Genomic DNA, 23,039 nt, shown 5'->3' with positions numbered 1-23,039 from the left:
GTGCCCACCCTGGCTGGACAGACCTAGCTGCTGCAAAGGTAGAACATGGTTGGGCACACCTCCTGCTCCTGTGCTCCAGACTCTGCTGGCCTCTGCCATGGGGATGGAAAACTGCTTCCTTCCAGGAACCAAGCTGCTTCTGGAGTTCTGAGTGTACAGTGCCCAAGTACATGTTTCCTGTCTTGCTCTGGCAGCAGGGAGCAGCCTGTAAAGGACAAACTGCTGCCTCCTCTTCTGCACACACTTTGTGCTCCTTGTGGGGCTCAACTGCGCCAATGCTCATCAGCTGTGAGCACAGGGGAGCAGGACACGCAAAAATGCTATGGCTCTCTAGAAAGGTGAAGGGCCTTAAGTGAAACAGTGGTCAGTGAACAACTGTGCAGTAAACCAATATTTTGGAAAAGGAGTCTTTGCATCTAACACCACCAAGCATTAACTCATGCATGACACGCCTGGGATGGCTCTTCTATGGCAACAATAATTTCTGGTGACATGTAATGGAACACCCCTTTCCCCACCCCTCTGCCCTCTCAGCTTTGCAGGAATCTGATTCTATTCAAATGAGGACTTCAGCCAGGAAGGGGGAGCAGTCTTTCCCCAGCTGCCCACCTTAAAGCCTTTTGTGAAGGTGACCAGCCTTTGAAGACCCCATTCTACTTTTTCAGTACTGTGATATGTTACCGTTTTTAAATACTGAGATATAAATCTGTGAGGATCCTCCACCCATGAGAAACAAAAGAACTAAACCCAGATGAGACAGAGAGCAGTGCCAGACCCAGCCAAGTCAGGGATGCTTTTCATGGAAATGGGACTGTGTGGGAAGAGAGCATTGTTTCTGTTTCCAGGAGCAATTACAAAGGCAGGACTAAAAAGCATTCACCTGCTGCTGAACGTGCCCACAGGTGCAATGAAGTAGCCTTTTATCCAGGAACGTCATGGTCATGTCTCTGTTTTTTGTGAAGCAGTGGCCCAGACCCTTCTTCTGTGGTTACTACTTGGTCAGCCTCACAAAAACACTGACTCCAGCACAAAAGGTAAATGTGGAATTTTGTTTTGTTTTTTTCTACATATTATGTACTACAGAAATGCAACATTCAGGCTCAGTCGGGTAACAAAGCGGAAGATATTCAAAACTGACCATCAAAATAAATTGTAGAAAGCAGATTTTATATGACAATACACATGCAGCTTGCAAAAGAATAAAGACAGTGAACAGGTATTAAAACACATTTCCATACAGAGACAGCTTATGCAGCAATTTACAAGTTTAACCTCTGGCCGGAGTATGCAAGCCCTTTAAAGCTGGCATTCAAATTATCACTAGCTTAATCGGCCATACTTAGTTTAAGTACATAGCAAAATTTAACTTAATGTTTACATTCACTAGCCATCCAATCCAGCATCAAGGCACTTTCCTTGTTGGTACATCTGTTCCTGTGTCCCACACCTCCGCTCACCTAGATGCATATATTGGCACAGCAAACTGGGTGACCAGTAACTTCTTATCCCCAAATAAAAGCAATTGGTTACTAGACAATCCCTGGCTGTATCAAAGTGTCAGGCTAGATGTGACACTGTAAACAAAACTGGTGTATTTAAAAAAATACGGCAAGTTGACTGGATCCATTAACATATGTGCTTTGATGATGAAAAGTGATAGGTGTTAACAGTTTCACACTGCAGAGAATGCCCATCTGCCACGCCCGTGATCCCCAGAGAAGAACAGCTGACACTTCAGTCTGAGCAGGAGGATGTGGAGCTTTCCAGCCATCAGTCAACAGTTGTGCCATAAGTGTTTTTCATCTATTGTTACAGAAGTGTGCTTCTGCAGAGTAGCAATGACATTATTGCATATATCCCCTTCAGGTTGTCTTTGCAAATAAATACAAGTACTGGCTAAGGCTGCATTCTGGGAGGTACTCGCTGCCCACCCTCTCTCTGCACTACAGTTAAGAGGCAGGGAAGCAGACAATTGTTGAAATCTGGCCCTTCACTATTATTTTTAGGTTTGTTTTATCAAATCTTGTGGCCTTAGAAATGCATCCTTGTGCATTAAGTCAGCACTGCTTTTATTTTCAAGAATGGCTCAGATTGCACAAGTCCTACAAAGGAAACAACAGTGAAAGCAAATTCACATGATTTTTAGGTTTTTTTTGTTTGTTTTACTGATGCTTTCACTTTAAAGGAAGAGAAATGGAAATTCATGAATCCAATACAAGATACTTAATTTCAACCTCCTCCAGATTTTTGCACTTATACCTCCACTTTACTGCAGTTTTCTGGATCAAAAGCAAAGCTGAAGACTCGGGTTGGCTGCAATTCCCTAACAGCTGTTTCATGACAGAAGACTCAACATTTTTATATAAACTTCACCTGTATTATACTACAAGCAACTCCTGGAATTTAAAATGGCTATATATATATATCCATCCTTGCAGACAGACAAGAGGTTATGGGGATTAAGGAACTCTTACAGTCTCAGTCAAGAGAACTTTTTAACCCAGTTAAAGGAATGCACTCAAATAACAGTTAATCTCAACTACAACCACTGTCTAATGGGGAAAATAAACTAGTGTATTTAGTCCCATTTAATGCACATAAATTACAATGCAAAATGTGTATGTCCTGGAGTGGGGCAGACTATTAACAATCTGACAGTGTCTGGATTTTCAGATCCCACTGAGAAGTCAACTCCATTGCAGGATACAGTGATGTGGATCTTGGGTATCTGAGACCTATCTCTAATTAAACTATTAATTTAAATCAGCAGAGGTGACCCCACATGTTTTAACCACCTGACAAAGCTCAGGATTTACAAAACTCCCACCCAGGTTACAGGTGGAACTTCTCCAGAGCCCAAGAATGGGACTCAGTCCTAGCATGCAAACTCCCTCATCCTCCCAAGGGCCAAGATTTCTCACAGCTTTTGCTACGCTTCTGTACCAGACAAGCACATACTTGTCATAAACTCTCCAGAACAAAGTTTAGAAAAATTTTTGCTCTACTGTGCTTGTACTGCCACATTAAGGTGGAACAGGCAGCTTAATTTTCTATAATAGCACGTATGAAGCAATCTCAAGATTTTCAATACAGCAGGAGAGGACATTCCTAGACTATCTGCTCTTAAAGGAAGCCAACACACTCCAGAAAACAATACCAATCATCTCCTGGTCTAACAGAACCACCACAATAGAACTACAAAGGTAATATATTCACTTCTCTTGTAAACAGAGGAGCATTTATTAACCAGCCTGCATTTTAAGAGGTTTTTCAAATATGCTAATATATTTCTACTAGCCTCCCTTCCTCACCACCAAATTAACAGTCCTTACAACTAGTGTTCCACCTGTACCTGAAAAATTCCAGTCCAGGAAATCAAGATGGACATGAAAGTGTCTATACTGAAATGTGACTTTATTAATGCCTTTATTTTGTTACATGCACCAATAGCCATTGGTGAAGGGGGTAGGGGAGGTGGAGGAGGGAGAAAACTTTTTCTTGAGTTACTATGTTAGAGCCAAGCTCAGAAAATTTCAGTGGATTGCTATAATTACACTGCAGATACTCTTAAAAACCTGTATGCAACTATTTGATACACTTAGATTTTTACAGTCCAAAGTACAAAATCTTGTTAAACCCTGAACACTGCACAATGTATTTGGCACATAGGTTTATGAACTAGCTGTATACCTGTTATTCATATGTATTGTGGCTTCTACAAGCTGTTCACTCACTAGGAGCTCCTGCTTAGTCTTTAGTACTTTAGCCCTAGACAAATGCTGTGTCTCAAAAAGAGCATGTCACTGCCAGCCAGCCAGAACTTTCTCGAGGACCCACTCAATTCTTTGAGTTTATTACCACTCGCCCATAAACAACAATGAAAGATACCAGAAATGACAGGCCAGAACTCTTGTTAGCACAGATTTTAAAAAGCAGAATCTCTTACTACTGTTAAGCAGCAGTTAAGTTTTGAGTGGTCCACGATTAACAGCAACTGAGAAGAAAATGCTTTCTCTTTACAGAAAGGCAAGTAGCAACTTAAGGACTACCTGACATTCTCCCTCAAATAACATATGCTATCAAAAGTTAGTATTACTGAACCACAAAAATGTATTAAAAAAACTCATCAACATGTTTTTGCAAACATCCAGACCTTTGCAGCACTGTTTAGACTACTGTCCTATGGTGACTTTATGATGCTTGTATCCCCAGTTGTCTGTTCTGTTTATGCTGGGTATTAAGTTCTGCACCTTTGAGACTGGTTCTGAGAGCTGAGTGGGGAGAAGAAGCACAGAGTTTATCCTCAGGGACTGCCCTTGCTCCCTGCATCCTCCTCACAGACTGCACTGTCTGCAGCACAGACACTGGAGGAAGCTCTCCTTTGCTTTTAGTTAGTTTTTAGCTGGCTGAGGCAGACAAGTTCCCCAGACTGTGGCTTTTCTTTTTCTTGGAGCTGTTCAGCCCTGCTCTGGACTGAAAATCCAGAAAAACACCGGGAGCTCACACCTGTGGCCACTGGGAACCAGGAGATGGCATTGTACAGCACAGGAGGGACTGATAAGAGACTGAGCAAGCCAAGGTACACCCCACAACAAGGACTTTCTGAATTTGCCATCTCTTCAGAACACTGAGAGGTTTTAGTGTTCAATACTATTCATTTTTTATGCTTGTGACTACTTTGCCTTTTAAATAAACAGCTTTTTTCCACTTTTCTCCAAGGAAATCTTTTCCCATAACAGTACGGGGAGGGGCTGCTTGCATTTGCTTTTTAGAGAGACTCCTTTGGAAGTTTCCTCTCAAATTTGCCCTAAACCAGGACAACTACAAAGCCAGGTAGTGGCCTATAATACTTCAGAGATGAGAAGATGGACTGAATGCAGTTGGCTGCTGGGCAGTTCTAATAAGCATGCACACTGCCCAACAGAGACTCTCCCTTTTACTTGTAGTTTCTACAGTGACTGTGAAGTTTGCATAGAGAAGGTAACTCATCCCCCAGTAAAGTAACTGCTATTTCTTCCAAGAGGAATGTGTTCCAAAACAGGAATGCTTCTTCAACCTCTGAAAAATGAAAGATGGTCTCTCTGCTGTCTCATGACAGCAGTTTTCATTACACCTTTGCCCTCTGGGAGGGAGTTTAAAGGTGCTGAGGTGCAGTGGGTTGAAAAGGAAGAGGACTGGTCTGAAGAAAGGTCTATTTATAGTAAGCTGAAACATAGCTTTTTAATTAAAAAAAGTGCCTAGATACGGAAAAATACTGTCAGGAGAAAGGAACTGTGGAATACTGAAATGCTGTTAAAGACTCTGCATTCTTTATCTGTTTTAAATATTCCAAACTTCAAGAGGTAATCTTACAAATTTACTCTTGCACTCGATTTCTTTGAAACAAAAGCATAATTCACATGTGGACATTTACATGTACACCCATCCTTCCACACAAGCTGGCAGACAAGGGAAGATGAAATGATACTGACACAGGCCTTTCAAGGGCTTTTAGCAAGTGCTCTGCAGAACAGCAGTACCAGAGGTCACAGCACAAAAGGTTTCAGGTGGTCTTAAATACATAGTTATTTTGCTGAAGGAGAAATAAAACACTTGTTTTAGTCTCACAAAACAGCATTTAGTGTTTTGAAATGCATTTTTGTTAGTGTCAGATTAGAAAGCTGATTAGCCTATATTAGATTTAGAATTAATTTAAAAAAATTTTTAAGAGTGCCATAAAATTTACGGTTATCACTGGAAAAGGGGTTTATTGTCCTGTAATTTAATTTTTGTTTAAACACTGGTAGAAGAAGTTTCCAAGAAATGTAGCTTCCTCAAAAAAATATAAACTGTGTGAGCAGGGAAAAAGTGAGACATTAAGAAAAAATGGAATTTTTAAAATCAGGAATTTTAACAACCACTTAAGTGTTTTGTGCACCAATGACTTCAATGCTTTGGTTGCTTTTAGTTTCAAGGATGTCCTGCAGTACTAGCAGCGAGGTTACAGCACACTAATAGCTGCAGTCTGTCAGAAGAAGGTCATATTGCCTTTCTCCTGAACACTGAGCAAAATGGTAAAAGCTTACAGCCTGTTACTTGAGCTGTACACAACAAAGGTGCACTTATTAAACAAAGGCATGTATGATCACAGAAGTCTTATATAATCAAACAGTGGCTGGGGTACAAAGCCTTTAAATAACTGCTGATCTGTGTTGTCATCTGATTCCCAAACTTTTGACTACAAGACTGAATTGCTGTGCGTCAAGTTGCAAGGCACATTTTTTAGGCCAAATTACTCTATAGTTCATGTGTACACATATCTAAATGTAGGTAAAGTATCAGTTACTATAGTAGCATTCAGATTCAAGTGATCTTGGTGTTTTCCTATTTCTACAACATAGCAAGTTCTATTTAATTTTTATTGGTTTTAAACATGATTTGCAGGTCTGGTAAGCTGAAAATTGAGGCACTGGGCCAAGTCAAAATTCACTAAGTCAATTAAGTTACTGAAAAGTGTATCACACAAGTATTCTTCCATGTCAGAATACTGAGCTTCAGTCTTACTTTTGCACAAAGCTGCACTGTGCAACTAGAGCTGGCTTTTTAGGCTCGTACACTGCCACGCATCGAAGTGTTTCTTCTGGGAGGTCTATTGGCTGATGTGGATATTTAAAACTTGACCTTTTCAATCATGTGAAATTCTGTTATGAAGAGATACAACACGCCCAATGTAGCACAAAGGCTTGTTCAGCTATCCAGATGTAAGGTTTTATGTAGTGCATAAAAGTAAATCTCCAGTAGGTCTGGACTGGAAATTTTCCACAAAAACAGTCCTTATTGTAGTTTGTCAAATTACTCTTTGCTTAATTTTTCTATCTGCATTAAGATAAAAATACCTAGCTTACTTTATCAGAAACACAGGGGAAGATGTGAACAGGCACTAATGAAGGCCTAAACAGAGCCAGTCTTTTCTCTCACTGAGGCATATAGCCCCCTTGTCTCACAGTCTGTGGGAGGTAACTTTTTGGCATTTCATCAACTGAAAGTGGATTTTCTTCCACTGTTTCAGGTCTCACAGTTTGTCCTTCAGTACATGTCTGTAAAACATTTGATACAGCAGCTTCCTGGGTATTTTTTTCCATCCCAAGTCCCAATGGCTGTGAACTCTGACCTGAGATCTGCAGTTGAACAAATCCAACAAGATCTCCCTCATTAGCATGAGTAATCTGCTTTGTTCTTTCAAAGCATGGCCTGTCTGTGTTGGTTTCATCCTGACCACCATTTTGTCTGAAATACTGCTGCCTCTGTGGTGTACTGTCAGCTCCTCCAGCATGATCCTCTGATCTCTCTTCTGAATCTAGCAGGGGCTGAGTTGACTCAGACCTTGAGAAGACTTGTACAGGTGTCTGGTCTCTGTAGCCATTAAGCACCACAGTCGAGTACTGTACAGTGCTTGAAGTGTTCTGTGTCGTTTCACCTTCATCGCTGTCAGAGACACTTTGCCTAGGAGAAGACATGCATGAGGATCCTCCAATACCACTGCTGTGTCCTTCTGAAGTACTTTTTTCTTTTTTAAGCAAGTCAAAGGGTTTTAGATCTTGTTCTGAAAAAGACTTCTTGTCATCAGCTTCTATTTCTACAACGCTTACATCTGTAAAGCTGCCTTCTGGGTACATCTGATCTTTGGAACTGATGTTATGCTGAAAGAAAGAGATGGATGTTGCCTAAGAGGAAGGTTATGTTACAAATCAAAAGCCTCAATAAATATGAATTTTTATTCATAATGTCTTTGATTTTCTTCATCTAAGTTTTCTCTTTACTAAGTCTGGCAATATCTCCAAAGCATGAGTTAAAAAATGAAGGCTACAGCTTTGTTTCCAATACAGAGTCTTAATTATGCAGCTATTCTAAAATGATAGTGGATATTTTAATTATTCTTAAGAGCTGTAAAGATGGAAGCATTTGCTGTGCAGCACAGGAACATTCTATACTGAGAACCATACATTACCTCAAATAATATACTCAACATCAGAATATTTCTTTAAAGAAATTAGCCACAGTTTGTTGAAAAAAGTTTGCCTGGTCATTCATCCCACATGTGGCATAAATTTTGCTGCCATCTTCTCATTCAGGAGGAACTGTTTATAGTCTTCTCTCTCATTCGTGACTGAACTGTGCAAATAAGCCACTTCAGGGTTTTAAGAATAGGAATCATTAATTGTTTACTTAATGCTGATTTCCCATGAATGAGCAAAGAAATGAGTACTTGACCATTCCAACTAGCAAGCTGAAACTAACTCACAACTTTAAAGCCCACGCTGGACTGTGAATTTGTGCTAAGAGCCATGTAAATCTAATGCAGAATCTACAGATGCAATGAAGTCTTCTAACCATATTGTATCACAATGTCAATAAAACTTAATATTCAAGTTTTTCCTTGAAATCCATGTCTGCTAGAAGACAGAAGATTCCCACCGGTTATTTTATCTGAAACCTTGCAGACTAGGAAGATACAGGATGCAGAAAGGTGAGTATTACCTTGGCTGGAACTTGAGGAGACCACTGAGCAATGTTACTCTTGGATGGATCAGGTACGATAGGCCAGATATGTTTCTTAATTCTGTAAAGGATTAAAAATGGAATAAAGTCATAAAATGCACTCCCCAAATTCCCTGTTCACAGCAACCACAGCAGAATCCAGAACACCACTCCCTTACATGGAAATGTTGTATTCCAAATAAGAATGCTGTCTGAATTACTTTTCATCTTTGTATGAGGCTATACTACTTAGCGAAGCATAGCACTTCACTTAAGTCCTCCATACATTAGATGCAGCTATCAATGTAACACAAACAACAAATGGTAACAGTGAGAGATTTTCAAATTTATAGCACTCTAGAATGTACAGAGCTATTACTCAGGTAGTTTATGATGCATGCCAGTATGAAAATTCAATCCTACTTCTTTTATTATAACGATGAATACCAAAGGTTAAATCTAAGCTAACTTCACAAATAAAAAAAATGGAAGAAAAACTTACTTTGTAACTCTTAAGAATGTACTGTTACTTAAAACCAGAAGCTTCTGTTGATACATCACCCCCAACCAAACCAGCTTTGAAACTGATGCATCTATCCTGCTCTTTATAAACAGATCCAACAACAGATCCTCTGTTGAGGAGGAGAACTCTGAAGAAGAATTCAAGATGGGCTTTCCAACTGACATCCATTAAGAACTAATTTTAGGAGCAGCAGGGAGGTCAAAAGGAAAAGGGAATAAAATGCTGTCTTTAATTAGAAAGAAAGGAAACTTGGCAGGGGACACAGGAGAGGTGCTACACCTTGCAGGGGAAACACTGCAGCAATGACATCCTGGTTATAGCCACAGACAAGAGCTTTGGGGTGGGAGCAGGAGGAGGCAGGTTGCTTCCCAGAAGTCTGTAAACAGGCACAGTTACTGCAGATCATGATGTCTGCCTAATTTTTTTTTTTTTTGGTCATAAAGCTTCACATTTGTTAATGCTGTAATTAAACAGCCCAAATACAAGGAAAATATTTCCAAATCTTCACAACTAGGGACCATAACTCCATTCACAGGATGACTAAGAAACAGTTTATCCTGATCAAAATCTAACAAAGCTAATCCTAGCTATGTCCAGCAAGAAAAGCATTAATTTCTTGCACTACTGAATCATAGAACACTTAGTATGTGTGTAATTAACAGTAAAAAATCAGTATCAGAAGAGGCCCTGGCTTCCCATGGAGTTTTTAACACCAATCAATATATGCATGTTTTAACTTTTTTTCTGCTCTAACTGAAGAATACTTAACTGAGTTGGTATAAATTACTGCCATTTCTGTTATGCTCAGAAATATAAGAGGAAGAGTTCATTTGTACTTACAGGTCACGTTTGTTGAAGCAAAACAAAACTCCAAGGAGCACAATCAATAGGAATGCCAGACACACAGGTACAACTATGGCTTCAATTTCTCCTTTTCCTGAAGGAGGCAAAAAGAAGCAGTTACAGCCCACTTTGGCATTTAAAGAACTCAACAGCAGTACATATTTCCAAAAGATTAGGGAGAACCTGACACTGAAATACGTCAATGCTCAGTCTTAAAGCTTCACATTCAGAAGAACCTTTTCACCATACAAAAAGTGTCTTCTGGTGGAAACATGAAAAGATCTGCGCTGACAATCTAGTGCCTTGCATCAACAAAAAACATGGGCTGATCTAGAAGCTGTAATACTGACAGAGCAAATAATTTTGTAGCTTGGGCAGGTATGACAGTAACATCTTCGCCAATTCATCTGCTGCCAAGGTATTTCAGTGCCCTACGGCTCTCATAACACAGTCATGGTCAAATAAGTAAAGTAAACAACATCACTACTCATCCATCAGTTTATTCTGTACATGAAGCTCTCCTCTGCCTGTGAACACCAAAGTTTGCATTATTGTTATGTATTCCTTCTAATGTTATACACATTCTTAAGTAAACCTTGGAGAATGCTTAGGGAAGAGCAACACTACACAGAAAAAAAAGCCTCCACTAAATTTAAGTGTCTTCCACAATTAAATTCAGTTAGTAATGTTGCTGTTACCCTTACATATAAGAAGCACTCTAAAGCTGAACATACAATGAATTTAACTATTCAAAATGAGTCTCCGTAAAGACCTGCAGAAAACTTTCACAGTGATATGACAAAACACGAAAGGGCTCTGAGAATGCTGACTGGTACCTACATCAGCAGATTAAGATACAGGCACACATCTCTACAGCTTATTCAGCACACCTTATCAGGATTAAAACAAAGACTCTGACTAGGGGTAGATGCCATTGGACACCAAAAGAGACAAGGCCACTGGGTAAAACCTAGTGACTCATTAAAGGTCAGGGCAAAACATTATAACCTGAAGTATACATAAAACACACCCAAACCAGCATACTTAATAACAAAAAGTGCAATTCATGAGATTTGCAGAGCATATCTTGTTCTCTATATAATCAGAAAAATCCTGACTAAACTACCTCTTAGTGAAAGAGCACTAGACAAACCACCCAGGTATTATGAACATTGCAAGTTGACTCTAACTGAAACTTTAAAATAAAATCACCTTGCCCTTCTAACACATCTTTCACAGAGCCCTGCTGTACTGTTGCAACATAAATTCCTACTTCTACCAATTGTGCCACTCTGCCTTACCAAATTTTTGTGTAGTAAATGTGAAATCAGGACCAGTCCTGCTTCCATTATCCGTGGATGCCATCATCCGCACAGTATACAGCGTGTCACTGGTTAGAGAGGAAAGGGTGTACTCTGTCTTGGAAGGATCCACTGTCACAACTAAAGAGAAGAAAAAATTTGTAGTTTTCTATAAACTACAAACAAATTGCATCTCCACAAAAACAGCAACACTAAGACATCAAGACTGCAGATGTGAAAGATAGTTTTAACAGAACACGTAGCAGATGGAAAATGGAACAAAGACTACAAACTTGTACAAGAAATGCTGAGATTCATTTGTTTCTGTTTAGGTGTCTCAATTTAGTCTCTTTCTATATTTCATTTCCTCTGAAATTTTTTCCCCCAGAATGCATCTACAAAATAAACTGGTAGTATAATTGAGGCTTAAAGTCTGTCTAGTAAGCCAAACAGTGCTAATGAGGAACTGCTAGTACTGACCAGAAAAAAACCAAGGTAAGGAATAGTAAGACATAGGTATGGCATAAGTACCCGGCCCTTCCAACTTAAGCAAATCTAAAAATTAAAGTTTTGATAGTGCCAGATGCCTGTAGTATGCCTGCAGGTCATATACACTACTGAAAACTAAGATGCACTTCAAACAAGATCATTTACATAATAATATATTGATCTACAGCTCTAGAAGGGTTAAAAAAACTCGTTCCCACTTCCTTTTCTTAAGGTTTTACCATAGTTAAACGCAGTCAACTCCTTTTGATAGTCTGCCATCATCTTGATATACCATCATTCATTCTGTATTTAGATGCAATATGGGAGCACAATACTCACAAATCAGCTCTCAGAAACTAAACTCAGTACCCTGCTATATATAGACTAAATGCTCTGAATTCTTTACTAGGGACTTTCTGTTCCGTACGGAGGAGCATTATGGCTCACACACCGGCTTTACATTCTCAGAACAGATTGCCAGCTATAAGTGATTCTGTGTATTTTTTCAGGAACAAATATTAGGAAGGAAACAGATGAAAAGCTTCAGTGCCCCAAAACACTTCTGTTTTCTAGTACCTGTTTCATTTCCATCAATAGTTTTGTAAAGTATGGTATAATTTCGGATAAATCCATTTTGTTCCTCAACTGTGAGATGGTTCCATGTCAAAACAGCTTCAGCTTTTCCTACTTTTTTTGTCTGAACCGTAGGTCCTTTTGAAGGACCTGTAATGGGAGATGAAGATTAGTTTCTGCTTGGCAACCTTGCATTCACAGAAGCAACATATTAACAAGCACTGAACTGTAACAGGATAAAAACTTCAATGGAATAGTTTGATTGACTCATCCGGAAAGCACTGTTTTCAAATAACATAAAAACTACAAAGATGTTTTAAAAAAGAAACATTCAGAAACACATATGAAAAGAAAAACCAGCACGTTGCAAGAAACCTTCAAATGAAGTCTTGATTTTACACTTGAAATTTAAAATAAATCAGCATATAAATATCACTATTATATATAATAAATAAATAATAAATATATAATCTATATAAAATAAATATATCACTAAAAGAACAAATTCATGTCTAATTATCTATTATATAAAGGTTGGAAAAACAAAAGAGCCAGCCATAGTCAGCTATTGGTCTAGTTCCCAAACACTGAAAAAGAGCAGAATGGATGATAATAGATGGGAAAAGATCAGTGATGTCACCTGACCCTCAAGTACTAAATCGTTTTTCATTACACAGTCCACATTAAAGCAAAAGTCTCTTCATTTTTTTTGTCAAAAAGGGTCAATGTATGGGCTTCAAGGTGATAATTTTATACTTACGATCTTGCTTAAGATAAGCCTTTACAGACTGTCCACTTCCCTGACCATCAGCATACAGAGGGTACACAGTTATCAAGTAACACTTGAAAGGCTTTATACCTAATAAAAGGAATAAAAAAGAAATATATACCTAATAAAAGGAATTTAAAAGGTGGTGTTTCACAGACAGTCAAACTGCTCACTATCCTCCCCATTTACTTCAAACACAGGCTTCTCAAAGGACCACTGTCTAACTAGGACTAGTGCCTAGTGCAGCTGAGTATTTTCTAGAGCTCATTGATACACATCTCCAAAATAGTAACTAAAGGAAAAATACTGATTCAAAATATTAACTAAAAGAACAATATAATGGTTCACATTCAAATGTAAAATTTAAAAAGTAGAATTTAGACAAGTCAGTTTTTTTTAACATTATTTTAAATAGAAAGCCTTTAGTTATCTGTAGCATTAAGTTCCCAAATGACTGATTTTAGATACTGACCATAATCTCAAAAGAATATAGCTGATCAAGTTTCACTTCTTTGAGTAATCAAAGAATTTGACTGATTTTGAAAGAACTCGGCCTTTTCACTATTTTAATGGTTTCCAAGAATGACAATACTATAACCAAAATGGAGATAAACCCCTTCTTACATTATATAAATTTCAAAATTCAATGTCAGATAGAGTTGTGTATTTGACAAAAACATATAAATACTTCCATACACTCCCAATAAACTAACTGAAACCCTCAGTACTAACCCTATTCTACCATAAAATTCTAATTACTGAGAATGTTTCTCATCTTCCAACCACTAAGCACTTTTTAGAGTGTGCTACAAACGATATGTAGATTTATGAGCTAAATACCTTTTAAGTCAATTCCTTGAACATCTCCTAATACAATCTGCCATTCTATGATGCAGTCTGAGCTGCTGGACATCAGACACCATTCGATCACATATTTAAGAACATAATTGTTGGGAGCAGTCCACCCTACCCACAACTTGTCGTGTTTAGGTAACGTTCTAAGATTCTTCACGGGAGCTGTAATGAAAGAAAAAAGTGATCAATATTGACAGTTCTTTCATGACAGGAGTTGTTCTGGTTGATACTTTTGGGTAATGGTAGCAATTTGACAGAACTAAAGTAAATGCAGATGCCATTTTCTGAAATTTGGAGATTTACACATGGATCTTTGTATGAGAGCTCCAAAAGCAGTATCAGGCTATTTAAAAACTGGAAGTTAGACTGAGCTTCTCTATTCTCACAGACACTATGTTTCTTTCTTCCGAAAAAATGCTTTATTTCAATAGAGAAATCAGACTTAGAATGGGAATTTACAAGTGTATCAAACAGTTACACTTAAGTACCTTTTTAAGTACTTATACTTTATGCATAGTTTGTATATATAGAAGTAAATAGTATATATAGTATATATAAAATCCAGCCTAGAGCTGGATAAACACATCCTGTGATGGGGCAGCAACTGGCTCATGGGTCAGGCACAAAGGGTTACAGTGAAGGCAGTGACATCAGACTGCAGACCTGGTACCTGTTCCAGGGGCTTCACTGGGGTTGTTCCAGGGCTCCATCATCAGCCCTGTGGTCTGATACTGACTCAGACTCAAGACTGGAAGGGACACTAAGCAAGTAATGACTTCATAATGACTTGGATTCAGGACTGAAAGGGACACTAAGCAAGTTCCCAGATGATACAAATCTGGGAGGAGCTGTTGACTCCCTCAAAGGCAGGGGGGCCCTGCAGAGAGACCCTGACAAAGTAGAGGGCCAGGCAATCACCAACCACGTGAAGTTCAAAAAGAGCTGGTGCCAGATCCTGCACCTGGGATGGGGCAGCCCTGGATGTACATACAGACTGGGGAATGAGAGGCTGCACAGCAGTGCCATGGAAAGGGCCCTGGGGCTCTGGTCCATGGCAAGTTGAACATGAGCCAGCAGTGCCCTGGCAGCCAGGAGGGCCAAGCGTGTCCTGGGGGCATCAGGGACAGCATCACCAGCCAGGCAAGGGAGGGGATTGTCCTGCTCTGCTCCGCACTGGGGCAGCCTCACCTCCAGTGCTGGGGGCACTTCTGGGTGCCACAGTATAATCAAGTTATTTAACTATTAGAGAGCATCCAAAAGAGGGCAATGAAGATGGAGAAGGGCTTTGAGGGGAAACTGTATGAGGAGCAGCTGAGGTCACTTGGTCTGTTCAGCCTGGAGGAGACTGATGGGAGACCTCACTGCAGTTACAACCTCCTTGAGAGGGGAAGAGGAGGGGCAGGCCCTGATTTCTTCTCTGAGTGCCCAGTGACAGGATCTGAGGAATGGCCTGAAGTTGTGTCAGGGGAGGTTTAGGCTGGGTAAGTTTCTTCACTCAGAGGGCAGCTGGGCACTGGAACAGGCTCCCCAGGGAAGTGGTCACAGCACCAAGTCTGAAAGAGTTCAAGAAGTGACAGCACATAGTAGGACAATGCCCTCAGGTACACAGTGTGATTCTTGGGGTGACCTGTGCAGGGCCAGGACCTGGACTTTGAGATACCTGTGTGTCCCTCCCATCTTAGCTTATTATGCATATTATATACCATACATCTACACCTTACTAAGTACTTCCTCCTGGCTGCAAAACTACTTTGTGTGAATTTATACTCTTAACTAATTAGTCTAATAGCTTTAGAACCAGTGGCTCTCCCTTGGTGTTTACCTGCACCTATCGATATACCTATTTTTTTGCTTCCTATCCTGGTAGTGTTGGGATTGTCTAAGAAAAGGCTGGAAAGAAGGATAAACCAGCCTGTCCTTACTATTAGTGAATAATGAATACAACATAAAAAAGAACATGAGCAGTACAGAAATAGTGGAAGCAATACAAAAATAGTGTTTTGATGACAAAACAACCTGGTAAAATGCTGAAAATGTAGGAGAAGATTGGGACAAACAAGGAAAAGAATGGGAGGGACATCAGGAAATTAAAGGAGGAGCAATGGCAGAATGGTATATATGTAAGTATATACCAACCCTTTGATTTTTTTTTTAAGAAAGACACAAAAATGCCTGCTATGCTAAGAAAAGAAACAACAAGGAATATAGTACACAGAAGCTCTAAGAATCAAAAATCAGCAGAACAACATACACAGCTTCAAATGACACTGTGAATACACAAACCCTCACATTCTCTGGCAAACAAATGGCAGTATATACAAAAGGCATGAGACTGTACTTATAATTCAGTAATACTTTATGTGCCCATGTAAAAGGTACTATTTTACAACACTGAAGATCTCTTATAAAAAGGGCCATGCAGATTTACTTGAAAGAGACATTATTAGGACACTGACCTTTTGAATTACTTGCTGGGATAAGTAAAACTGAAGGAGGAGATGGCCCAACACTGTTACGGGCAATCAGAGTCACTTCATAAGTTCCTTCCCGCAGCTGTAAGGTATAGTTGGTGCTGGTAACATTGTATTTCTTCACTGGACTGGAAAGAGATGATTTATCTCTGACAGTCAATTCATATTGCAAGATTACTCCATTGGCTTCATATGGCTTCAGTGCCTGTCAGAAACACATCTTTGATTAAGCTGATACTGAACAAATGTGATGTAACCCTTACTGCCCTTATGGTACAATTAAAAATATGAGAACAAGGCAAGTTCCATAGATCAAATACCTGCACATTTAAGAAAAACATAAATAACCTCTGCGTGTTTCTATAAAGCAGTCCCTTCCAAATTCCATTTCTTCTTTAAATACTCTTTTTCTTTGCTCATACCTAGTGATTTAATAAAAGCTATTCTGTAAGAATTGCAGAAGTTGTTGACAAAACTTCCCTTTTACATGACTTTACAACACAATGACATAGAAGAAATCTCACCTTTGGTTGTGTTAATATGACAAATATGACACAGTTTATGGACCAAAAGAAAGCAGGGTTTGGGGAGTGACCATAATTACATTCCCCTTCTGAGCTGGACTAATCATCCAGTTGGACACAGCAGCCTTACCACACACAAATGCACAGTGCTGTTTTTAATAACCTTGGCCTCTGCAGTACCTCAAGCCTTAATGGATTTTGCAGCTGGGGTATCACTGCCCAGACAGTGTTGCCAGGTTTTAGGTTACAGCAGAAGACATGACATGAAGCTATGCTTTGTTCAAGTGGCAAATCCACAGAAGGTCAACAAATGAGGAATATGAGTATATTCTGGGTATTTTAGGTCACAGATGAGTATCAGTTAAATGATGGCCTTTACATCTGTACATTTAATTTTTCATAGCTATTAGCATAAGAACACTAAAGTCACGTCTCATATCAAAAAACCCTATACTATCCCAGTCATCTCTCAAGGCTATTGGGTAGATTTTTCCACTTAAAATGGAAAAATGTTTTTAAAAGAATGCTCAATTTTTTCAATTCGCTTTACCTTCCATATTAGATGCACAGTCCAGCAAGCTGGTGACTGAGATGTATCAATGATCCTCCATATGGGTGGTCCTTTAGATGGTTCTGATGAAACAAACAATGCTTGAGAGTAGAATCATTTTTATTTAATGTGTTTGAATTCATCCTTTCATTATCATTATATGCTTGCTTTCTTAAAAAAATAAAAGCATATTAGAAATGAAGCTAAATGCTATTTAGCATTTCTTGCTTTCTCAATGAAAATAATGCTTGCATATTAAGTGGAAAATTTCCTGAAGAGATGAGCAAGACACCAGTGCTGCTTTAATGTACAGTGACAAAAAAGTATGAATCACAATGGTGGGCATCTGCAAGATTAGACTAAAGGTGACAATGCTGAGTGAGGCATGATCACACCTACACAGTGCAGCCTACATCCAGAGGCACAGCCCTGCACACCTGCAAACCTTGCTATAATCTGCATCCAACACTGTCCCTACCCCTCAATATCAAGTTACCTGAAAAAAGGAAAGTGCACAAGAGTTAAAAAAAGGAGACAAATTTCTCCTGGCAGTAAGACTCCTTGATTCTAAAAGGATAACAAAACTGCAGTACTTTTGTACAATACTACAGTACATTTTGGCATCTGTACTATGAAAAAGTGGTACTTCCACAACAACAAACTCCATTTCAAAGTAAAATGAACTAATGCACAAAGCAATAAAAAGTGCCCAATCTTTTGTGAGGGTCTTAGCTCCAAGAGAAAGTTCATCTCAAAATGAATTACATCTTTAATCTTTTAAGACTACTTCTTCTCAGAATTCTTTCATAGCATTTAGTATGTTATGAAGTTTTGGCTTTTAACCTCAAACACCCCTCAGTACCAAGTGTACAGCATGCATCTTATCTTTTATGCTGTACATTGTGAGAGGCGAACTATGTTTTGAGGCAAAGGGAGCTCTTCTACTCATTTGAGTATCCAAATTTGATTCACATTAAAGAGAAGCAATTGTACATCTTGCCTAATAGAGATCATGACTCTAACATGACCTGTCTGATGTTCATTTGCTACTATAAAACTTTTGTTCTGAGGCTAAAGTAAGACATGGGTACTTAGTATTAGCAGTATTTTTGCAAAGCCAGTCATCACAGCAGAACAGCAATGCAATCTAAATAGGCAGGCAGTCCTGAAATCATCATTGCTCAGCCTGAGATAGGAAACAGAAAATGAAGTCATACTATCATTAGGAGTTGAAAAGCAGAGACTAGCATATTGACATATTTTACAGTATCTCCCCCAGAGAAAGTAGATGAAGTGAAAGTAACAGAACTGAAGCAATGCAAACATGGATACAAATTCCACTTGTTTTAAACAAAAACTACAATAATCCTTCTTATTCCTTATCTAAGATGACAAATGAACTCAATCAGGATAAAAAAAGAAGGATTTCCAATCTGTTTTAATAATAGAACTTGTATTGGTTTAACTTGATGTGCACTGAAACGCTGCAGTGAACAGACTGCCCAGAAAAAACACACTTGGGACATACAGGATTATTACAGAAACAAGATTATAAAGGTGTAAGCAGGAAAAGCTAAAGCACATTTAAAAACCAGAAAAATACCGATCAGCTTGATACTGAAGCTAAATAGCTATGACAAATTACTTATAGCAATTGGATGTAAGAATAGATTCTCTACTGAGTATTAAGTACACAACACTGGCTTTCTATGGGGTAGTATCAGCATAAGCCAAAAACAAAGCCAACCTTGCAGGCTACAGAAGTGGAAAAGAAATCAAAATGAATACTTTGTTGAAATGTAAAAGATGTGTTATTTGGATGCTTCAGTGCATAAGAGGCTACACTTACCACATGCACATTATTTTATATTATTGCTTTATTAGGTTTGTGAAGAAATCTATGCACCCTATGACTAAGATCTTCTGTTTCTTAACTGTTGATGATTGTTCACCTATGACTTTTACTAGCCTCCTGAACATCAAGTTGTTCATAAACTAAGGCAGTTGCTCTACTAAGAAAACCTTTTCTAGGCAGGATAACTTCTGTTACAGAGAACAACCTTCAAAATAAAAGACCAAGCATAAAGCCTAGATTTTTTCCAGAAGACCTTGAGAACAGTTTTCTGTGAAGAAGGCTCTTCTCCCCTGTTGCTGTTGTAGCTGTTTTCAGGGAGTTCCTCTACACCAGCTTAACAAGAAGGTAGCCTTATGCTCCTTGGAATGCATGGGTCAAGTCAGTTAGTGCTGGAAATAACTCAGGAGAGCTGAGTTACAAGCAAGCAGCTCAAGCAAGGATACACCATTTCAGGTGGCCATTGCCAAACTGCAGAGCACTCACACTTGACAAGTCAGTGACCTACTTTTATGCATTACTTACGATCTTCAATGGTAATCCCAGTCTTTTCTTCACTCCAGTCACTCCAGTAGCCTACTCCATCTTCCTTCATGCAACGAATGGAAAAGACATACTCTGTGTAGGGTCTGAGACCTTGAATACTGAATGAAGTTCTTGGGGAAGCTGTATCTTCAGGAGGAACCTGCAAAAGTGACAAAGATTTTAAAAGCAATGATCAAAATACTGTAGAGCTGAGTTCTGTGCTCCTTCAGCTGTCATCCAAGAAGGCTCCCCACCACACACATAACACAAACAAGCTTTCCTTCCCTCTCATTTCTAAAAACTTCAATTTTCAAACAGTGTCTGGTAAAGGTTCAGTCAGAGTTGTGTGTCTTGACCAGGTATAAGAAGATACATACACTAGAACAGTTAGGCAGCTACTTCAGGACAATCTCATGTTTTATTTGATAATTAGCTTACATCTTTCTCCTTTCTTTCCACATAATTCTGCTGCTTACTGATCTGTAGTACCCTGCCTCACAATTCAGAACTTTGGTAGGTGACCTGCTTGATTACTGATTGCAAAATTATTGATTACTCGAAGTTAAAAGTCCAGGATCATTGCTTCCACTGATCCAGAACAGTACTTCTTGAGTAAAATTGAGAATAGTTTTAGAGGAGCTTATAGTTGTGTTAATAAATTCTTTTCATAAACTCTTTTATTTATCTTAGGTGAGCAACCAAATGCCAGAAAAGTATTCTTAGTATGTATGTAGGGAAGCAGGGTGGAGTGGAGAACGGACGCAAGTAGGTAACACACTGACTCCTTGCATTATTCCACTTGCAACTAAGGGCTTTTTACAGCAAGGACCCCTGCAAGGAATGACTACAGATTAAACACAAATGCAGAACACTTAAGAGGTTAATCCTGAGGGTAAAGAATTAACAAAATAGTCCAATTTAACCACAGCTAAGCAAGTTCAGCTGACTTAAAAGCTACTATTTCATTTGTTTTGTGTGTATGTTAAAAGGGCAAGACAAGTTAAAAGAACTTGTCCTACTGTCCTATCAGGACAACATATACACGGTCCTGGAGTTGCAAACTAGATTGTGCAGGCCAGTGCTTTTTAAAATATCAATACAGGTGATCTTAACAAATAGTTTCTGCATCTAAAGCCACATAGTCACAAGGACATGTGTTAAGGCTATCTGCTCCAAACAGAGCATTTTGGTAAAATCGAAAGCAGTCTTCCTTCCAAGAACTCAAAGAATTCAGAATACATTTGGGCCTCTGCTGGAGTACTACTGCTCTGAGAAAAGTCTTGAAGGAAAAACTGAGGAGCTATTAAAAATACATTGACAGATTGATGTATAAAGATTGATTTCTAAAGAAAAAAAACCTCACAGCTCTTGATAACAGGAACATATAGTACATTACAGGTAAGGCTTACTCCTTACACTTTTCCTGTTCTTGACTGCCTCACACTTGAGGCATGTATACAGGGCAGGACTCAAGGTGTGGCTTCACCAGTGACAAATAAAGGTAGACAAATCACTGGCCCTGCTGGCCACAGCATTGCTGATCCAGGCCAGGATGTCACTGGACTTCTTGGCCACCTGGGCACAGCCTGGCTCATGCTCAGCTGCCCTCACCAGCACTGCCAGGTCCTTTTCTACTGGGTAGCCTTCCAGCCACTCTGACCCAGCCTGTGGCCCTGTCTGGACCTTTTGTAGTCCACCTGCAGGTAGAGTAAGTTCTAAAAACCATTCCAGCATGATACAGTATTTACCCAAGTTTTGAATGATCACCCATTTTGCACATGCATGGGAAGATGAAAATTCATTAATGTTCTATACATTGTGCAAAATAAAATTAAAAATAAACATACTGCACTGTGACAGGAAGGACAGCAGAGAAGTCCATGAAGATATGAAAAGGTCACCACACTCAGACTGTGCCAAAAAATACCTATATTACAGCCTCCATGAACAGGCCAGATAAACTTCCTTGGGTGGCCATGTAAGACATAATGAAATGAAACTGAATGATCTGAAGTGGAACAGGGGGAGCTCCAGTTTGACAGATGTATGGATTACAGCAGAATCATGGCAAGGAACATTGGTTGTATTACCTCCATCCAGTTCGTGTCACCAACAATTCTGTAGCGAATATTGAATTTCAGCGTCATCACAGCGTCTGAAATCCAATTCTCCCACACAAGCTGCAGAACAGTAGGTAGTAATCCTGAGGTGACTGATACATTCTGTGGAGGCAGTGGTTTAACTAAAAGAGAAGAAGTTTAAGTTAACTCAACAGCTGTACTTTACCATGCCTTTAGAAGCTGCACATGATATTGCAGCACTACTATAAAGTCTTTCAGGACCTGAAATGGCCGCTACTTTACACTATCTTCTAAACAAGACTACTAAACACAAACTTGCTATCTGAATTGTGAAAAAATCTCTCACCATCCCTACCCTTGCCCAGCACATTTCAAGCTCTAGTCAACAATACTTATGTAATGATAATTTTTATAGTGAAGAAACACTAACATACCAGTTCAGCAATATATACAGAAGCAGCAGTTATGTTCTATCAAAGCTTTAAGGGGCATATAGTTACCAATGTCGATAGGATCAACCACAAGAGGATCAGATACAGCCTTCCCAAGTGCATTTGTTGCTTCCACCCAGATCTCCGTATTAACAAAGAACTGAGAATCATCAATGGTGCAAGAATTGTTAACATCTTTTGGTATACAGTCAGGAAAGATCTGTTCTGGCCTAAATAAAAGAGAAAGAAAAAACAAGATTCAAAGCAGTAAGTCTGGTTTCCTTTAGAGAATATTTTAAAGTAGATCAGAGTGAGCAATTGGTTTATCTTGTATGTTTCCCCTCTGCCTTAACTTTGTAAGCAGAGGGAGGGGAAGAAAAAGTGGGAATGGCTTTTTCAGCCAGAAATGCATGATTGCATTAGAACTGAATGTAAAACAAAATCTCTTGACTTCCAGTCACGTATCTTCAAAAGCACAAGCTAGAGCACTGTCAATAAATTTGTATAAAAACCTGACTTGGCTTAAAAAAGAAAAGAACAAGAACTGATACAATTACTCAGAAGCAATATGGCCAGTAACTACAATGCATTAGAAAATGAAGTCAGTGCTACTCCCATACCTTTCAGGAGTACAGTGTTAGGGGTGCAGTGTTAGATAATTTCTGCTCACCATCTTCTGCTACACTAACTAGATAGAAAATGTTAATGCTTTGCACATTTCCTGATGCCCCTAGA

The 23,039-nt window shown here is 39.1% G+C and overlaps 1 protein-coding gene across 1 annotated transcript in view; it reads right to left on the bottom strand.

Annotated features, from left to right (window-relative positions):
• Positions 1–1,035: 1,035 nt before the first annotated feature.
• IL6ST (interleukin 6 cytokine family signal transducer) overlaps positions 1,036–23,039 on the bottom strand; it is a 32,820-nt gene continuing 10,816 nt past the window's right edge. Inside the window, exons 5-16 of the mRNA XM_071425390.1 lie at positions 22,374–22,534; positions 21,883–22,034; positions 19,793–19,952; positions 17,416–17,498; positions 16,327–16,546; positions 13,856–14,032; positions 13,007–13,105; positions 12,250–12,396; positions 11,185–11,325; positions 9,881–9,977; positions 8,518–8,599; positions 1,036–7,679 (exon numbers count right to left, since the gene is read on the bottom strand). Of these exons, the coding sequence (XP_071281491.1) occupies positions 6,954–7,679; positions 8,518–8,599; positions 9,881–9,977; positions 11,185–11,325; positions 12,250–12,396; positions 13,007–13,105; positions 13,856–14,032; positions 16,327–16,546; positions 17,416–17,498; positions 19,793–19,952; positions 21,883–22,034; positions 22,374–22,534 (2,245 nt within the window). The 3' untranslated portion in view covers positions 1,036–6,953. The remainder of the gene's footprint in view (positions 7,680–8,517; positions 8,600–9,880; positions 9,978–11,184; positions 11,326–12,249; positions 12,397–13,006; positions 13,106–13,855; positions 14,033–16,326; positions 16,547–17,415; positions 17,499–19,792; positions 19,953–21,882; positions 22,035–22,373; positions 22,535–23,039) is intronic.

The sequence above is a fragment of the Agelaius tricolor genome, unplaced genomic scaffold (genome assembly GCF_023055355.1).
Source record: "Agelaius tricolor isolate 1412-34295 unplaced genomic scaffold, bAgeTri1.0.p SCAF_4, whole genome shotgun sequence".
NCBI lineage: Eukaryota > Metazoa > Chordata > Aves > Passeriformes > Icteridae > Agelaius > Agelaius tricolor.
Note: the sequence above shows the minus strand (reverse complement) of the source record. Positions and strands in the feature narration are given on the sequence as shown.